This window comes from Oreochromis niloticus, linkage group LG16 (assembly GCF_001858045.2).
Source record: "Oreochromis niloticus isolate F11D_XX linkage group LG16, O_niloticus_UMD_NMBU, whole genome shotgun sequence".
In the NCBI taxonomy this organism is placed as follows: domain Eukaryota; kingdom Metazoa; phylum Chordata; class Actinopteri; order Cichliformes; family Cichlidae; genus Oreochromis; species Oreochromis niloticus.
In genome coordinates, this window is record NC_031987.2 from 20701553 (window position 1) to 20717034 (window position 15482).

General features: G+C 41.4%; 2 protein-coding genes and 1 long non-coding RNA gene across 9 annotated transcripts; 2 read left to right on the forward strand and 1 right to left on the reverse strand.

The window, feature by feature from the left end:
* Position 1: 1 nt before the first annotated feature.
* LOC109197683 (uncharacterized) lies at positions 2-2927 on the reverse strand. Of its 6 annotated transcripts, XR_003216893.1 has the most exons (7): positions 1976-2927; positions 1765-1822; positions 1542-1613; positions 1163-1397; positions 931-998; positions 614-783; positions 2-465 (listed from the first exon to the last, which is right to left on the reverse strand). It is a non-coding gene; the product is annotated as an uncharacterized LOC109197683 (long non-coding RNA). The 6 variants fall into 6 exon arrangements; XR_002058792.2 differs by lacking the exon at positions 1765-1822; XR_003216891.1 differs by having other exon boundaries at positions 1542-1822.
* An 11-nt stretch (positions 2928-2938) lies between these two features.
* Positions 2939-7532, forward strand: otc (ornithine transcarbamylase). Its single transcript, XM_003452965.5, has 10 exons — positions 2939-3021; positions 3108-3246; positions 3337-3418; positions 5249-5336; positions 5526-5679; positions 5765-5887; positions 6055-6108; positions 6201-6350; positions 6802-6939; positions 7051-7532. The coding sequence occupies exons 1-10, from the start codon at positions 2939-2941 to the stop codon at positions 7108-7110; spliced, it is 1071 nt and encodes a 356-aa protein (XP_003453013.1). The 3' UTR covers positions 7111-7532.
* A 279-nt stretch (positions 7533-7811) lies between these two features.
* On the forward strand, positions 7812-15171 carry gpr161b (G protein-coupled receptor 161b). 2 transcript variants are annotated; one of them, XM_005457841.4, is made up of 7 exons: positions 7816-7920; positions 8025-8367; positions 9907-10294; positions 11892-12613; positions 12753-12860; positions 13860-13985; positions 14158-15171. In XM_005457841.4, the coding sequence occupies exons 3-7, from the start codon at positions 9951-9953 to the stop codon at positions 14427-14429; spliced, it is 1572 nt and encodes a 523-aa protein (XP_005457898.1). In that variant the 5' UTR covers positions 7816-7920; positions 8025-8367; positions 9907-9950; the 3' UTR covers positions 14430-15171. The 2 variants fall into 2 exon arrangements, with proteins under 2 accessions (XP_005457899.1, XP_005457898.1); XM_005457842.4 differs by having other exon boundaries at positions 7812-8367; positions 9904-10294.
* Positions 15172-15482: the final 311 nt, after the last annotated feature.

Below are 15482 nucleotides of genomic sequence, written 5' to 3' on the forward strand. Positions count from 1 at the left end.
CTGCTGTAGTCTTTGGAGCTAGAGCAGATGCTGGTGCTGCTGCAGCTTGTGGTGCTGCTGGACCTGGTTGTGCTTTTAGTAATGTGGCTGCTGTTTCCTTTAAACCCCGATGTGGCACTCTTGGCATACTGTCTTTGCTAACTTTAGTTGGTCTACATGTACTTTTGGAATGATTGTCCCATTGGAATCCTGAAGATCCACACTTTTACCTTGGATTGCTGTAATGATGTAAGGGCCTAAAACGTTTGCTTCAATTTTCCCCCCTTTCCTCTGCTGGCTTCTTATGTTAGCAGTTAAAACTTTGTCACCAACTTTGAAGACAACATCTCTCTTCATCATTTTAATTTTGCCCTTTGGTTTTTCCTGTGCTTTGACCACATTGTCCTTCAGCAGTTCCAACAGCTTTTGATGCTTTCGAATGTCTTGCGACAGCTCTTCCAGCCCCACTTCCACACTCTCGTCAACCTTTGAAGCAAAAGACATGTCTATTATTACTATAATCTGTGTAAGATACACAGATCATAGATAAAAGAACAGAGAAATAAAGTAAAAATTAACATTAAGTGTCTTTGGTACGGTTTTCATGTAGTTTGTCACAGACAGAAAGACATACCATGTACTCTTGTGGGATTTCGGATGGATAACGAGCCTCTCTGCCAAACATCAGGTAATAGGGTGAGTATTAGGTGGTCATTTGCTTTTTAGTTCTGAGTCCAAACATCACATCATCCAGATACTCATCCCACGTTTCTGGATGGTCACCAACAACCTTACAGAGGGGCTCTGACAATAAAAGCACATGGAAGACATTCATATGAAAGATCATTTTAATTTTTTAATAGTTAAATGTCATGCATTAATGATTTGGTTAAAGTGAACCCCATAAAAGTATAACGTGTTATGCATTAAGCTGCATGTACTCCAATTTACCTCTGGATGGTGCCATTCATTCTCTCCACCAAGCCTTCTTTTAACAATCTGCATACCATTTTGTTGAGCTGCAAAAGCAAGTGACTATAAGCACATTACAATAAGAATTTAAATATAAAACAGTCATACTAATATCTCAAAAAGAGATTTATAAAGACCAGAAATGGAACCATTTTCAAAAAATTATTCAAATATGTGTTCACATATTTTTGCCAAAGACTAAAGTACTTACAGAATTGACAAATTCTTTGCCTTGGTCACTAAGAACCCCTTTCGGTGCTCCGAACTGGTGGACAAATTTTATGAGACAGTTTGTCACTTCCTTGGCTGATTTCGACCTCAAAGGGTATGGCTTGTGGCCACTTTGTGAAATAGTCAATAAAAACACAAATATACTGATGTCTGCTGTTGGTTTCAGTAAGATTCCCAATAATGTCAATCCCACCCAATTAAAATGGCTGAGAAACCTTAAAAAGAAAAACATAGTTACATTAATAATACTGAAATGACACAGACTGCTAATCTACTGTTCTAATTTTTTCAAGTATAAAATCAGTAGTTTCTAAGCAATCAAAACATTCTGTGATTATTTTCTATGGTTGATGACTAACCTTTATCGGAATGTATTCCGCTGGTTTTTTAATTGTTGCAGCACTTGCCTGGCAAACTGCGCACTGGGAAACCTAATCAAAAACAAAAGCAATCCACAAAGAAACACAACAGCTGATGATCAGGGTTTACATAAATTAATTTGAGAGATACAGAAACATTGCTGTGTTCATCTTAAAATAAGTTAGCTGTAGTAGAATTACAGAGTTTGTTTTGAGTACCCACCCAATTATTGATGTCCAATGACATCCCTGGCCAGTAGAAACGCTTTGAAATGGCTTCTCTTGTTTTTGTTTAGGTCAAAGAAAGGTCAAGCTAATTAAATCTGTAAGTGCAAATTAAGACTACACATTTTGCCATTGTGTGTGTGTGTGTGTGTGTGTGTTAATATATGTATTGATGACATTTATAAACGCTACGAAGTTGCTGTTACTACCTTTAAATGTCGTAAATAGCAGGTTTTCTTCGGAGAAGAAATTTCTCTTTTTTCGTGAAAAGCGCTGGATACTCGCCTTTTAGTTTATATGCAACCAAACTCTTGTACTCGTCTGGTTCCATCCTCTTGTGGTGTTGGTTATTTTTCGAAAACAAATTGTAATCTTCTCGTTAGCTCAGCGGCACTCAGTTCGTGCGCACAACGTCAACTAATTTGCATAATTGACGAGGAAAACCCACGTGACCTAAGATTTTGGAAAAATGTGTCAATGTTGGAGTCGAATAGGCCCACGAAAGGTTGGCCAAAACTGACTTGCAAATTTTTGGAAAACGCTGTTACTGACAAAGACGTGTATATTTATCTGTTGTTTTAATTTTTAGTTATTTTCAAAGAAAAACTCTGCTAACGTGCATTATAGATGGGGGGGCACAAATTTTGGCAGACGCTGCCATACAGCCTGATAAAATCTGTACCCCTCCATAACTTTTGCTGGGAGGAAGAAATCCTCTCCAATGTTAATGTGGTTATTGGTTATTCTCTGATTTATTTTGCAAATAAACTTCTTCGTGATAGCACCGCTAATGTGCATTACAGAAGTGTAAACCATAGTATCAACGTCTTTGTCTGGACAAACTATTCCCAGCAGGTTATTTCAATAGTCTTCCGCACGGCACATTACAATGTCACGAAGTTAGTATTAAAATCCATTCACGAATCGAGCCTGTTGTTTTCCAGTTTTTACGCTTTACAACAGCGATTGCAGATCAGTGACAAGTAGCGTACAGAAACGAGGGCAAGTGGCTCCTCCTCCTTTGCGCGCTCTCATGGATTGGGGAACGGTTTTTGCCGGGGGTAACTACTTTTGGCACGACACCTGAAACACAGGAGACATGCAGAAGTTGTTCCTCTCTGATGAAATATCCACATAGCATTGCGCTCCCGCTGGACTTACCGTGAGCCACCATGTCTCTGAGGCTGTTTTCTGCAAAAAGCTCGCTTTCCAGATGTTTCAAATCTCTGCACAGCTGTTCAGCACGAGCGTTTGGGTAAGACAAATCCGAATGTGGAAGAAGAGCTGTGAAAGCAGGGTGCGGGTGATAGAAGAGAGAATGTATTTCTTTTGCTTTTCCAGGGCCGGAGCTGCTTGCCTCGGCTCGGTGAATTTAAAAGGTCGCAGCTGTCTTACTCTGAAGGATTTCAGCTCAGATGAAATCAAGAAGCTGCTGTGGGTCTCCGGAGACCTTAAGCATCGGATTAAGCATGAAAAACAGGTATTTAACTTTAATTGCAAAACTTCAGTACTTATAGTTGGTGTACTCTGTGGCCTCTGGGTGTGTAATTAAGAGTCCTTTCTATTTCAGTATTTGCCTCTTCTACAAGGAAAGTCGATTGCAATGATATTTGAGAAGAGGAGCACCAGAACAAGAATGTCCACAGAAACAGGTGTCAGTTTTTCAATATAAGCATATGGATGTGGCTCAGGGTATGGTATTCGACGGATGCAAGACATTTCATTGCTATATGTAGTGGTGTGGAAAGGCGTTTGCCCCTCTCCTGATTTCCTATTTTTTTTGTGTTTGCCACATTTAAATGTTTCGGATCATCAAACAAATTTAAATATTAGAATAAGATAACACCAGTAAACGCAAAATGCGATTTCTAAATAAAGGTGTTTGTTAAGAGGAAAAAATCCAAACCTACATGACCCTGTATGAATAAATAATTGCCCAATAAAACCTAATAACTGGTTGGGCCACTTTTAGTAGCAACGACTGAAATTAGGTGTTTGCAATAACTGGCAATGACTCTTTTACTGCACTGTGGAGGAATTCGGCCCACTGTTCTTTGCAGAATTGTTGTAATTCTGCCACGTGTGAGGGTTTTTGAGCATGAGCCGCCTTTTTAAGGTCGTGTCACAGCATCTCAATCGGATTCAGGTCAGGACTTTGATTAGGCCACTCCAAAGTCTTCATTTTGTTTTCCTTGTATATCTTTATATTTTTCATGTGTTTGGTTACTCATATATTTCAGGTTTTTTTTCTAATAGCCATTCTTTTTTATTTAATATTATGTTAAATTATTTCTACAATTATGCATGGAAACTTGCTTCCGCCACTGAAAAAACAACATTTTTTTTCTGTAAGTCACAAATTTAGGTTGTTATTGTGTATAAATTGAGCAACAAAAGTGATTCTGAAATTTGCTGTGCATTTCTTTATGCATATAATGGATGCTTTCTCCCACTTGAAAAACAACAACAAAACACACGCAAAAATTTTTTTGTTATCCATAACTTCACACCTTCATAACATCTGTAACGAAACTTGGAATTTTCTTAACCTTAATTTAAAAATTTCAAGTTATTTATTTGGTTCAATTTTGAGTTTTTTAGTTAGCTATGTCAAGATGTGAAATTAATAACTTCCAAAATCTTTTGATAATAACCCCAAATTTTTACTTGTTTTATTTTTTCAGAGGCAGAAATTTGAAGTTTTTCCATAATTACTGTTTCAATTATACATCCCAATATTTGCTTTGTAGACATTTATTTCTTAGTCAGCTTTTTTATTATTTATATATGTATTAACTGAATCATTCTTCATTTAATATGGTAAATGGTAAATGGCCTGTATTTGTATAGCGCTTTACTAGTCCCTAAGGACCCCAAAGCGCTTTACACATTCAGTCATCCACCCATTCACACACACATTCATGCACTGGTGATGGCAAGCTACATTGTAGCCACAGCCGCCCTGGGGCGCACTGACAGAGGCGAGTATATTGGCATAGATCCATACAGTTACACCCTACAGTGAGTAATAATATGGCCTTGTCACATCAGGCCAAAGTCAGTCTTTGTTTACAGAGATGACATGTATGAATGAATGCTTGCTTTATTTCACTGATGAAAACATGCTAATGTAGCTTTACCTATAGGGATTAAAAGCACAGTGGTTTTAACAGTAGTGTCTAACTGCATGGAAGGTCATTAAGCCAATAATTACATAAATTAAAAAACTCTATCCTAGTGCAGCAGCCCGGCTAATGCCATTCAGTCCAGTCATTGTTAATGTAGTCACAAAAGAACTGCTGAAAGGCAACATTCAGTAAAACCCCCACCAAAACACTGATCAGCACTCCTCATTTCCCCTCTCCACCACCCCCACATTCCCTTAGCGTGCACTCCTGCCTGCAAATTTACTTTAAGTACACTTTTTAAAGCACTAGTTGACTTTTAGGGAAATTAAAAGTGCCTTAATCTTATAACTCCAGGTTTTACTTTGCTGGGTGGACATCCCTGTTTCCTTACCTCACAGGACATCCACCTGGGAGTGAATGAGAGCTGCACAGATACAGCCAGGTGAGCTGTTGGTTTATTTCAGGGAAATAAAAGCAGCTGCAGGCTTTAACCTTTTCTATAGCACTCACAACAATGAAAATCATGAGGAATGTAATTACTGAAGAAGAACAGTTTTTCTCAACCAGATTTCCCTCCTGGCTCAGTATATAAACCACAAGGTTCTTGTGCATGTCTGATCTTTCACAACAGGGTTCTCTCTGGACTCTGTGATGTTGTTTTGGCTCGTGTGAACAGCCACTCGACGCTGGAGGAGCTAGATAGGGAGGCTTCAATCCCCATCATTAACGGACTGTCAGATCTGTATCACCCAATCCAGATTCTGGCTGACTTCCTGACCTTACAGGTACTCTTACCCTGTGGTGTTCTGCAATTTTAATCCACTAGTTGATAACGATACAGTACCTTTTTTTTTCTTCTTTCAAATCCAGGAGCATTACGGATCCCTTAATGGCCTAACGGTGAGCTGGATTGGAGATGGCAACAATGTCCTCCACTCCTTCATGATGACCGCAGCCAAACTCGGAGTTCATCTTAAGGCTGCTACACCGAAGGTTGGCTTCTTGTTGCGCTATTGGATGCATGTGATCGCTTCATTACTCTGGTGTTTGTAACTTATGTGTTTTTGTGTAGTTTGAGGTTAAAGGCAGGCAGTCAGCCTTGAGCTTCTTATCTCCGCACTTCTTGTGTCAGTAAGATAAAGCCATATCTTTGTCTTCAGGGGTACGAGCCAGACAAGAGCGTTACTGAAGAGGCACACAGGCTCGCCAAACAGGTGAGGTCCTCTAAAACCTGCCATTAATGTCTTCTAGTTTCAAGTATTCTGCCAGGGTTAATGTTAATAAATAATATTACATCCTGTCTCAGCATGGTACCCAGTTCATTCTGACCTCTGACCCCATGGAGGCTGCCCGTGACAGCAATGTCTTGGTCACTGACACCTGGGTCAGCATGGGACAGGAAGAGGAGAAGAAAAAGAGGCTCAAAGACTTCCATGGATACCAGATTTCTATGCAGGTAAAGAAGGACATTACTTTCAGCCAAATAATTACTCTCCACCTTTTTACCTGTTTTTAAACACTAATATTTTTCAGATAAAAATCATTGATTTGCTATATGTGTGGATGTGTATACGTGTATATATGTATGAGTGATACATGAATATATAACAAAACACGGTAAAGTAAGTGTTGTTGTTTTTTTTAGATAAAAATGGATAAAGACAAGAAAACTGTATAAAAATGGTTTTTGAGAAACTTTTGTTTTTATGCATCATGTCACCACCTATTGAAATTGGTTTTAAATGGTTTTAGTTTAGTTTTTCTGCATATAGTCTACACAGCTAGATACTTTCATATTAAGAAAACAAGTTCAAGGAAGGGAAGGAAAGTCTAAGTCACATCCCTGAAAATCCTTACACTCCATGGACGACAACACTTATCCGTGGTTTGATGCCCTTCTGTTACAGACAGGAAGTGTGGCCAAGTCAGACTGGACCTTCCTGCACTGTCTCCCTCGGAAAATGGAGGAGGTAGATGATCAGGTGTTCTACTCATCCCGCTCTCTTGTCTTTTCGGAGGCAGAGAATAGAAAATGGACCATCATGGTGGGCTGAAATGTTAATGCATAATGTGCCGTTTGAGTTTGTTTTAATCTCCTTTTAACTCCGGTTTAGTTTTCTTTCAACTGACCATCACAACTGTCTTCTGCCTTTCAGGGCCTCATTGTTTCTCTTCTGACCGACTACACGCCACGGATCCCCATGCTGAAGTTTTAACATCAGTTATTAAGAGGGACTAAGCTTTTCTGTGGCATGGGATGACTTCAAAGAAGACTGTGGCAATGCTGGCATATTTTTACTTTTTGATAGAGCTGCCATGTGGGAGTGTGGGGCTGTGGTATGCTTCTGTTTATGTGTAGTAGGTCTGTGTGTGAAAGTGCATTGCAAGGTTAGAGAACCCAGGACTCTCTTATTGCTCACAGTTCTTACTTCACTCTTGTGTGATGTGTCACCACAGCTGCCATAAAACTTCAGTGAAGATTAAGAACTAGAGGTTAATCCATAAACAAAATACTTCCAACAACTGTTCACTGATTTTGTAAATGTTTAGTACATATCTGGAATTTGCAATACACCAATGATACAGAGATATTGTTTAATAAAATGTATTTTGTGACCAAGGGCCTCACCTGAAACCACTTCAGTCAATTGTCCAATTACTTTTAAGCCTCTGAAAATGGGGAAGTGTATAAAAATGCGCAATATTTTATTATAAAACCCCTTGAGTTTAAGCTGAAAGTCTGCACTCACAAAATCACACTATTACACCGCTTTATATACTAGACTTGCAGGACTAAGCATAATGTTATGCGTTAATGTGTTTTTGGCTGAGTGCGCCCCCTATCGGATGGAGCCGTGAAGCCTTCAGAGTTTTCTGATTGGATGAGGGGAGGTGACGTTTTAGTGCGGGAAGCTATGATCTACGTGGGTGGTCCAGCTGGATAAAACGATGCAGCTCAGTAATTCATTCATAAACAAGCCGGCCTGTCATCAAGTAAACACTCACGCACACATTCACATGGCTTTGTAAGTACTAGTATAAACGCACACGGTGCGTGTGGCATCCGCGAATGAATACACTATACTTTTATAGTTATTCTGCACTTGTCATGACGATTTGATCACAACAGACTCCACACGGTGAAATAACGTTAGCTGGTTCAATGGCAATATGAAAGCAAGACAATGCTCCTAAGCGACCACCCACGGACGGAAGGAGACTGCTCGGGGAGGGAGTCGAAGCTGAGGTGGGAGGTGGATGGGGAGGAGGACGCCATTGCAGCCGCAGCTGGCCGTGTGTGACTCGGCGGAGGAGAGAGACATTACCAAAGTGAACAATGTCGACTGGCTTTCAGGGATTTCCCTGGCTCGGCTCTCTCTTCTGGGGCTGTGGTGTGGAAACAGAGGAGTAAGATGGACGTTTTATCCCCGTCGAGAGTGAAAATGTGGAGCCGCAGCGCTGATCCTAATCAGGTAAAAAAAAGTAAAAAAGAGCCGAGTTTCAGGGGGGACAATGGGGGAAAGTTTCGGCTAAACTTGGCTAACTAACGGTAGTTGTTTTAGCTAACGTTAGCGTTACCGCTAACTCACCGTGCTGCACCTTCTTCACATTTGCATTTGTCTGCACGGAAATAAGATGCAGTTTTGTTTTGTTTTTTTACTTCCATATTCACGCTAAATCAAAAGGTTAAAACTAACCAGGGGAAAAAATTGTGAGCTTTAACAACAATTATGCTTTTCCGATGCAAAATAATGTGCAAAGATAATGCTTTCCACCAGTGAAAGGCTTTAACTGTGACCGAAGACTGTTTAATAGTGAAAAGTTTACCCTGGCTGTAAACAGAGTCTTTTAACGTGGTGAAAAATAGTGTTCAAATCCTCTATAGTTTTTTAAAACTGCAGTAAAATGTTGCTGGAGTTATTGTTATACATTAGTAGAGTTATATTGCTAGTACGTAAACACATATGGTGGTAGGTGGTACAGTAACTGGTGTTTGCTAGTTTTATTTCTGACACTCTTTTTAATCTGTAAACATTTACTTTTGTACTTTGAACCTTAATGTGAAACGTGTTTGTACCACTTTACTTAAAGCCCTCACTATTTAGTATTCATATGTAGCATACATATTTTATAAATATGTAAAGTTTGTACTATGGAGCAAAATTTGGGTAAATCCAGGTAACTTCAGAGTTTACCCTCGACTGTGAAGGCAGTTCACTTCTTACTGCGGTATATCCCCGTGGATAAGCTGCAGTCCTAACCTGTTCTAGATGAGGTTATGATCAAGATTAGACCTCAACCACCTCCTGACTAGTTAGTTTTCTGGAATATATCAGTCCTAGAAGAGTGATCTAGGAAGATCTGAGGTCTTCATCTTTCTCTAAAAAGCATCTGTAATTAATATTTAGTCTTAGATGCATCTTTATTCTGTAATTTTATTTTTCTCCGTTGGCTGTAAACAATTCTGCAACTTCTTGTTGTTGTTTTCGCTCTATAAGCATAAATATTTGATGTCAAACCAGGGCATCTGTTTGGGGATTGAACTTGGCCATAGATTAGTTTGAAGTCGGTTTTTTGCGTTTATTCTTTACTCACAGAGCGTTAAACACTATTGATAGTTTGTCTGCAGCAGCTGTATTATGCGTTTAACCTCTGAAAATGACCTGTGCATGTTTTTGATTGCTCAGATGCTTTCAACGCTTTAGATTTGATAAATCCTGGATTGACTACTTCATGTTACCCTAAGCCCAAATCTTGTTGTTGGGCTAACTAAAGCCAGATAACAATATCCTGGGTGTGTTATCAAACTTGCTTCATAGTACAGGTCCCTGGTCTTTGCTATTAGTTTTTGTGCTGCAGAAAATAGTAAAATCCATGAGTTGAGTTCCAACTGCATGAATGTAGATTGATGGTTGAAGGGTTGTTTTTCGCTGTAATTCATGATATTATTTTTTTTTTCTTTGTCTTAGTTTAGCAATTTTTTTTGTCTAATAATGCCTTCTCCTCAGCAGTCCCCCACCATTCCTTCACCAGTCCGGTGGCCCAGCTTCTCACCATGAACACCAGCAGGAACTGTACTACAGTGGGGAATGGCGAGGGTCTGGCTGCCCTGGAATCAGTCTCCATTGTGACCATCACGCTGCTCGCCTGCCTGGGGAACTTTCTGATTGTGGCGACCCTTTATCGCAGGCCTTACCTGCTCACACCCAGCAACAAGTTTGTGTTCAGCCTGACTCTGTCCAACCTGCTGCTGTCTGTGCTGGTGCTGCCGTTCGTAGCTGTGAGCTCAGCAAAGAGAGAGTGGATGTTTGGGGTGGTGTGGTGCAACTTCACCGCCCTGCTCTATCTCCTCATCAGCTCTGCCAGCATGCTCACCCTCGGAGCTATTGCTATCGACAGGTTAGTGCCAGATTATACCGTATTATATTGTAGCCCTATAATCTCAGCATTTAACTTGAATTATTTTAAAAAGTGAGTCCTTAAACGACACTGACATTAGGACATATGGTTCCCTCCAGCGGAGAACTTGTAGCCCATTTTTGGTCTCTGCTAATTTCTGAGAAAGATTTAGCTGATTAATGCATCACTATATTATTAATTTATCCCAGATGTTGGGAGATTCTGGCATCAAATGGACTAGAGCATGAAATTTAGTGCTGATTTAAGTCCTGAAGCTGGATGTAACCAAGACAGTAAAGTTACGGTAAGCATGGGGAAACTGAAGGTTAGCAATTTTCCACTGATTTTCCACTTCAAGCTCAGATGAACGTTACGCTGAATAAACTTTAAAAAAATGCTTTTGGTGCATTTCCCTCTAATGTCACACTCTTGTAAATAAGAGAGGTTAACCACAGACTTAATTTGTGGTATTTTTCTGTAGATTTCTCTGATCAGGTGATGAGTATGGGCTTAAATGCTTGAACTTTAAATGCCTGCTTAAACAAATGCATGGAATAAAGCCAGTAAACATATTGCACGCAATTTTGATTATAAAAATGTTTAAGTCAGAGACATTTTAAGGCACTCTATTTATTCCAACAAAAAAAAAAAACAACAGATATTTGGGGTTTCCTATTTTTCATTTTCTGGTTCTAGTTTTTAGACTCGATTGTATTTTGCCAATATTTTGTGCAAATACTTTGTGTAATAACAAACTCAAATGGTCATTCAGACACAAAGTTTAGTTTTTTTGCTTTGCTTGTAAGACGGGGAGAATGGTTAATTAATTTCGGTTATCAAAAAAATATACAGTAACATACGATATCATCTCAGAAAATGTCCTTCCAGCCCCATTATTTGTCCATCAAACATTCCTCGGCTGTGAGGTTTTCTCTATGTATCCATGTTTTGTTTGATTGCAAATTTAAATTCTTTGGGTTGTGGCTTATTTGTTCAGAAAACCATGCAATTAGGAGACACCTTTGGGACTCGAGGAAATTGTTAGCAGCTGTTCTGTTGTTTTCCTAAATGCTAGAAAACGCCTAAAATGATTAATCTGATGTTCAGACCAATAATCAAGAATTGAATGACTTTTGAGATTAACACTAAAGTTTCAGCCCTTATTAAAACTTCTTATCCACATGCTCTACTTTTCAGATTTTCTGGAGCTACTTTTAAACCGCTGCAGTTGAATAGTGTTTTAATTCTGTCGGGTGTCGCAGAGCTACCGAGAGCTACTGTAAATTTTCTGTGTAGCTCACAGTTCCTGCTGTTCTCACTGCTCACCTAATTATCCTCAGCATCCTTTGGGAATTTTAGATTACAGAGCCTGTTTTTGTTCTTCTGCCAAGCCCGTCTGTTCTCTTCTGTTTGCAGCTTTTAGGAAAACATTTCACAGGATTGTCGGGCAGAGAGAAAAGTGCAGCTTTTAGCTTTTGTATCACGGACTCCAATCTCAGCAGCCTGTGTGTTACTCTGATCAAAAGTCTCCCTGGAGGACGGCGTTGAGTTCCTGTTGTGCAGATTTCTTCATCATGCTCATCTCTCCTCACAACAGGTACTACGCCGTGCTCTACCCGATGATCTACCCCATGAAGATCACAGGCAACCGGGCGGTTGTCGTCATCGCCTACGTGTGGTTTCACTCGCTGGTAGGCTGCCTGCCTCCTCTGTTCGGCTGGTCCTCCTTTGAGTTCGACTGCTTCAAGTGGACGTGCGTGGCGTCGTGGCACAGAGAGCCGAGCTACACGGCCTTCTGGGTCACCTGGTGCATCCTCCCACCCTTCTTTGTCATGCTGGCGTGTTATGGTGTCATTTTCCGCGTAGCCCGCATGAAAGCCCGCAAAGTTCACTGCGGGACTGTTGTTGTGGCCCAGGACGACTCCACTGGAGCCCAGAGGAACGGGCGTAAGAACTCGAGCACCTCGACTTCCTCTAATGGAAGTCGGCGGAGCCTCGTGTACGCAGGGAGTCAGTGCAAGGCTTTGGTCACCATCTTAGTGGTGATTGGCACCTTCCTCATGACCTGGGGGCCATACGTTGGGGTGGTGGGCACTGAGGCCTTGTGGGGTCAGGGCAGCGTGTCTCAGTGGGTGGAGACTCTGGTAGCGTGGCTGTCTTTCTGCAGCGCGGTGTGCCACCCACTTATCTACGGCCTGTGGAATAAAACGGTGAGGAAGGAGCTGCTGGGGATGTGCTTTGGAGATCGGTACTACAGAGAGTCGTTTGCCACGCGCCAAAGGACGTCCCGCCTCTTCAGCATCTCCAACAGAATCACAGGTGGGACTATAGCTGGGGCTCTCTGTGTCATGCAGATGTGTGTCTGTATGTTGCTGGTTTTATCTTTAGTAAATGCATGGCTGGTTTAGATTTATATTCCTGCGGGATGTGATGATCTCATGAGAATTTGTGTTTTCAGACTTGGGGATGTCCCCACACCTGACTGCCATGCTCGCGGGTGGAGGACAGCTGTTGGCCCCAGGAAGCAGCACAGGAGACACTGGCTTCAGTTTCACTCAGGACTCATGTAAGTTGCACACAGGAAGGGGGAAATAATTGCTTCATATCAAAAACTCCAAGCAATCTCAAGTGCTGCGAAGAGCATGCCAAAGCAACAGGTGGCGATATAACCCGAAGCGTTAAGAAATCTACTATGTACTAATAACACGGTGCACAGTCTGATATCCACATTTAAGTGCAGAAACTAAGATTTTGAAAAACTTCATCCTGGCAGGGAGGAGTTTTTCAGTGGTCGAAAAAAACACCGTTTACATGTGGTCGAAAGGCAAGTACACAGAAAAGTCATATTTACCAAAACACCCATGTACGTGTAGATGTAGCACAAGCTGTCTTACCATTGTGTCTATTTTTTTTTTACTGACATGACATGATATTAGTGCATCTTCTGAAAATTCCCGCTAATTAAAATTCATACATTTCCGAAGCTGATCTTTCAGTAGCTCCTCTGTGTCCTTTTTGCCTGTGTTGTGAGCTGTTGTGTCCACAACACTGTGTTGTTTCAATACGTTTTTGTAGGGAGTTGACTAACTTCAATAATCATTGCAGAAAACTTGTAAGTGTATGAAAAATTAAAATGTTGTAAAAAAACAAACAAACAAAAAACCTGCATATTATCATGCGGGGCTGGAGCCTATTCCAGCTGCCAAAGGGTCAAAAGGTTGGGTAAACCCTGGATGCAGATGAGGATCTGAAAAAATGAGTTAAGTTTAAAATTAAAAGGGAACAAAGCTGTAAACATGGAAGTTTGAAAGCCTTACAAACCTTACTGCATCATACTCTTCTTTGTTGGGCAGCCTTTCTGTTTTCCGACTCATGTTTTTAACTGATCCTGTAGGGAGGGCAAGTGGTGTCATGTTCAACACAAACAAATGTCTTGTGATCCACCTTTGTGTGTACATTTCTGGCCATATGGTATGAAGATGACTTTTACAGCAACATCCCTGCAATCTCTGTTAAGTTCTGCTTGCAGTTAACTTGCAACGATCCTCTCTATTTTCCCACACAGGCACAGATGTGATGCTGCTGGATAACTTCTCCACAGATGGCTCCTCCCTCGCGCAGCACCACGGGCCTCCGTCCGGGAAAAGGAGGAGCTCAGTCACCTTTGAAGACCAGGTGGAGCATTCCAAAGGTATCTGTCATTCATTTCCCGCTTCTACAGAAGATTAGAGAGCAGGGAAAATACCTCAGGCTTCACACGATACACAAATGACCAAAAAGAAAGAACAGGCACCAGGCAAGAGAATTGTTTACTGTAGCTTGTGTTTACCAAAGCTTTGACTAATGTTTGTTGATTTCCCCAGCTGAAAACACATCCTCAGTCCAGATCCACGCAGAGGTGCACAAATCTCTCGACATGTTCGCCTCCTGCTTGGCAAAAGCCATAGAGAGCGATGCTAAGCTCACCCTGTTTGGGGAGAGTTCAGCTCTGTCGGCAGGACTCCTCACAGCGAGGGCCGCGCCGAGGCCCAGATACCTGGAAGGCCAGAGACTGAGGCTGGAGAGTATTGATGAAGGGATCGTTAAGGATGACAGAGGTGAAGAAGAGCAGGATGGGGAGGAGAAACCCACCTGAACACAGCAGCTTTCCCACTCTTGACACTGGTACAGAGCTTTGTGGTACCGCTGATGAAGTCTGCCCTCTTTACATGTGGATACTCCTTACTTGAAATTGTTAGCGAACAGGAAGAGGCACGTTATTCATCCTACGACGTTGGACCCAGTGCATAGCATCAAATCTAATAGGAAGCCTTAACTACTGTAACTTCATTGGTCTGATCATTGTATTAACTTCTGCTATAGTATATATTATGTTATTGTATGTTTTTAAGCTTAATAAGAAAAATTGCCTCAGTGGGCAAAATGAAAGAAAATGACAGCATCTTTTGACAGATTAGCTCTTTTCAGGTGGATTTTCTCTCCTAACACTGCACTCAGTAAATCTCCACTAGAGGTTTTCCACTCACTGTGGAGAATTAGACTGTGAGGTACGTGTTTACTCAGCACAGGACAACCTGTACCTTTGTCACTCTTACTGGTACAGGATGAACTCCAGTAATTCGGGTTTGCATGGGAAAGATTCCCATGGTTACCACTTTGTGCCAGATGTCAGATCATGTGACCACTTCAGATGGTTGTGCTTCTGCAAATCTGTCCCTGCGAGGCATTAAAAAAAAAAACTTTCCACTGATAATAATATCTGAGACATGTGGGTTGATGGTCAGGTGTGTGCAGGTAAAGAAAGTAAATGGTAAATGGCCTGTATTTGTATAGCGCTTTACTAGTCCCTAAGGACCCCAAAGCTCTTTACACATCCAGTCATCCACCCATTCACACACACATTCACACACTGGTGATGGCAAGCTACGTTGTAGCCACAGCCACCCTGGGGCACACTGACAGAGGCGAGGCTGCCGGACACTGGTGCCACCGGGCCCTCTGACCACCACCAGTGGGCAACGGGTGAAGTGTCTTGTCCAAGGACACAACGACCGAGACTGTCCAAGCCAGGGCTCGAACCGGCAACCTTCCGATTACAAGGCGAACTCCCAACTCTTGAGCCACAATCGCCCAGTAACAGTGTGTTTAGTAAACACACTGTTACTGGGCGATTGTGGTAAAATGATTG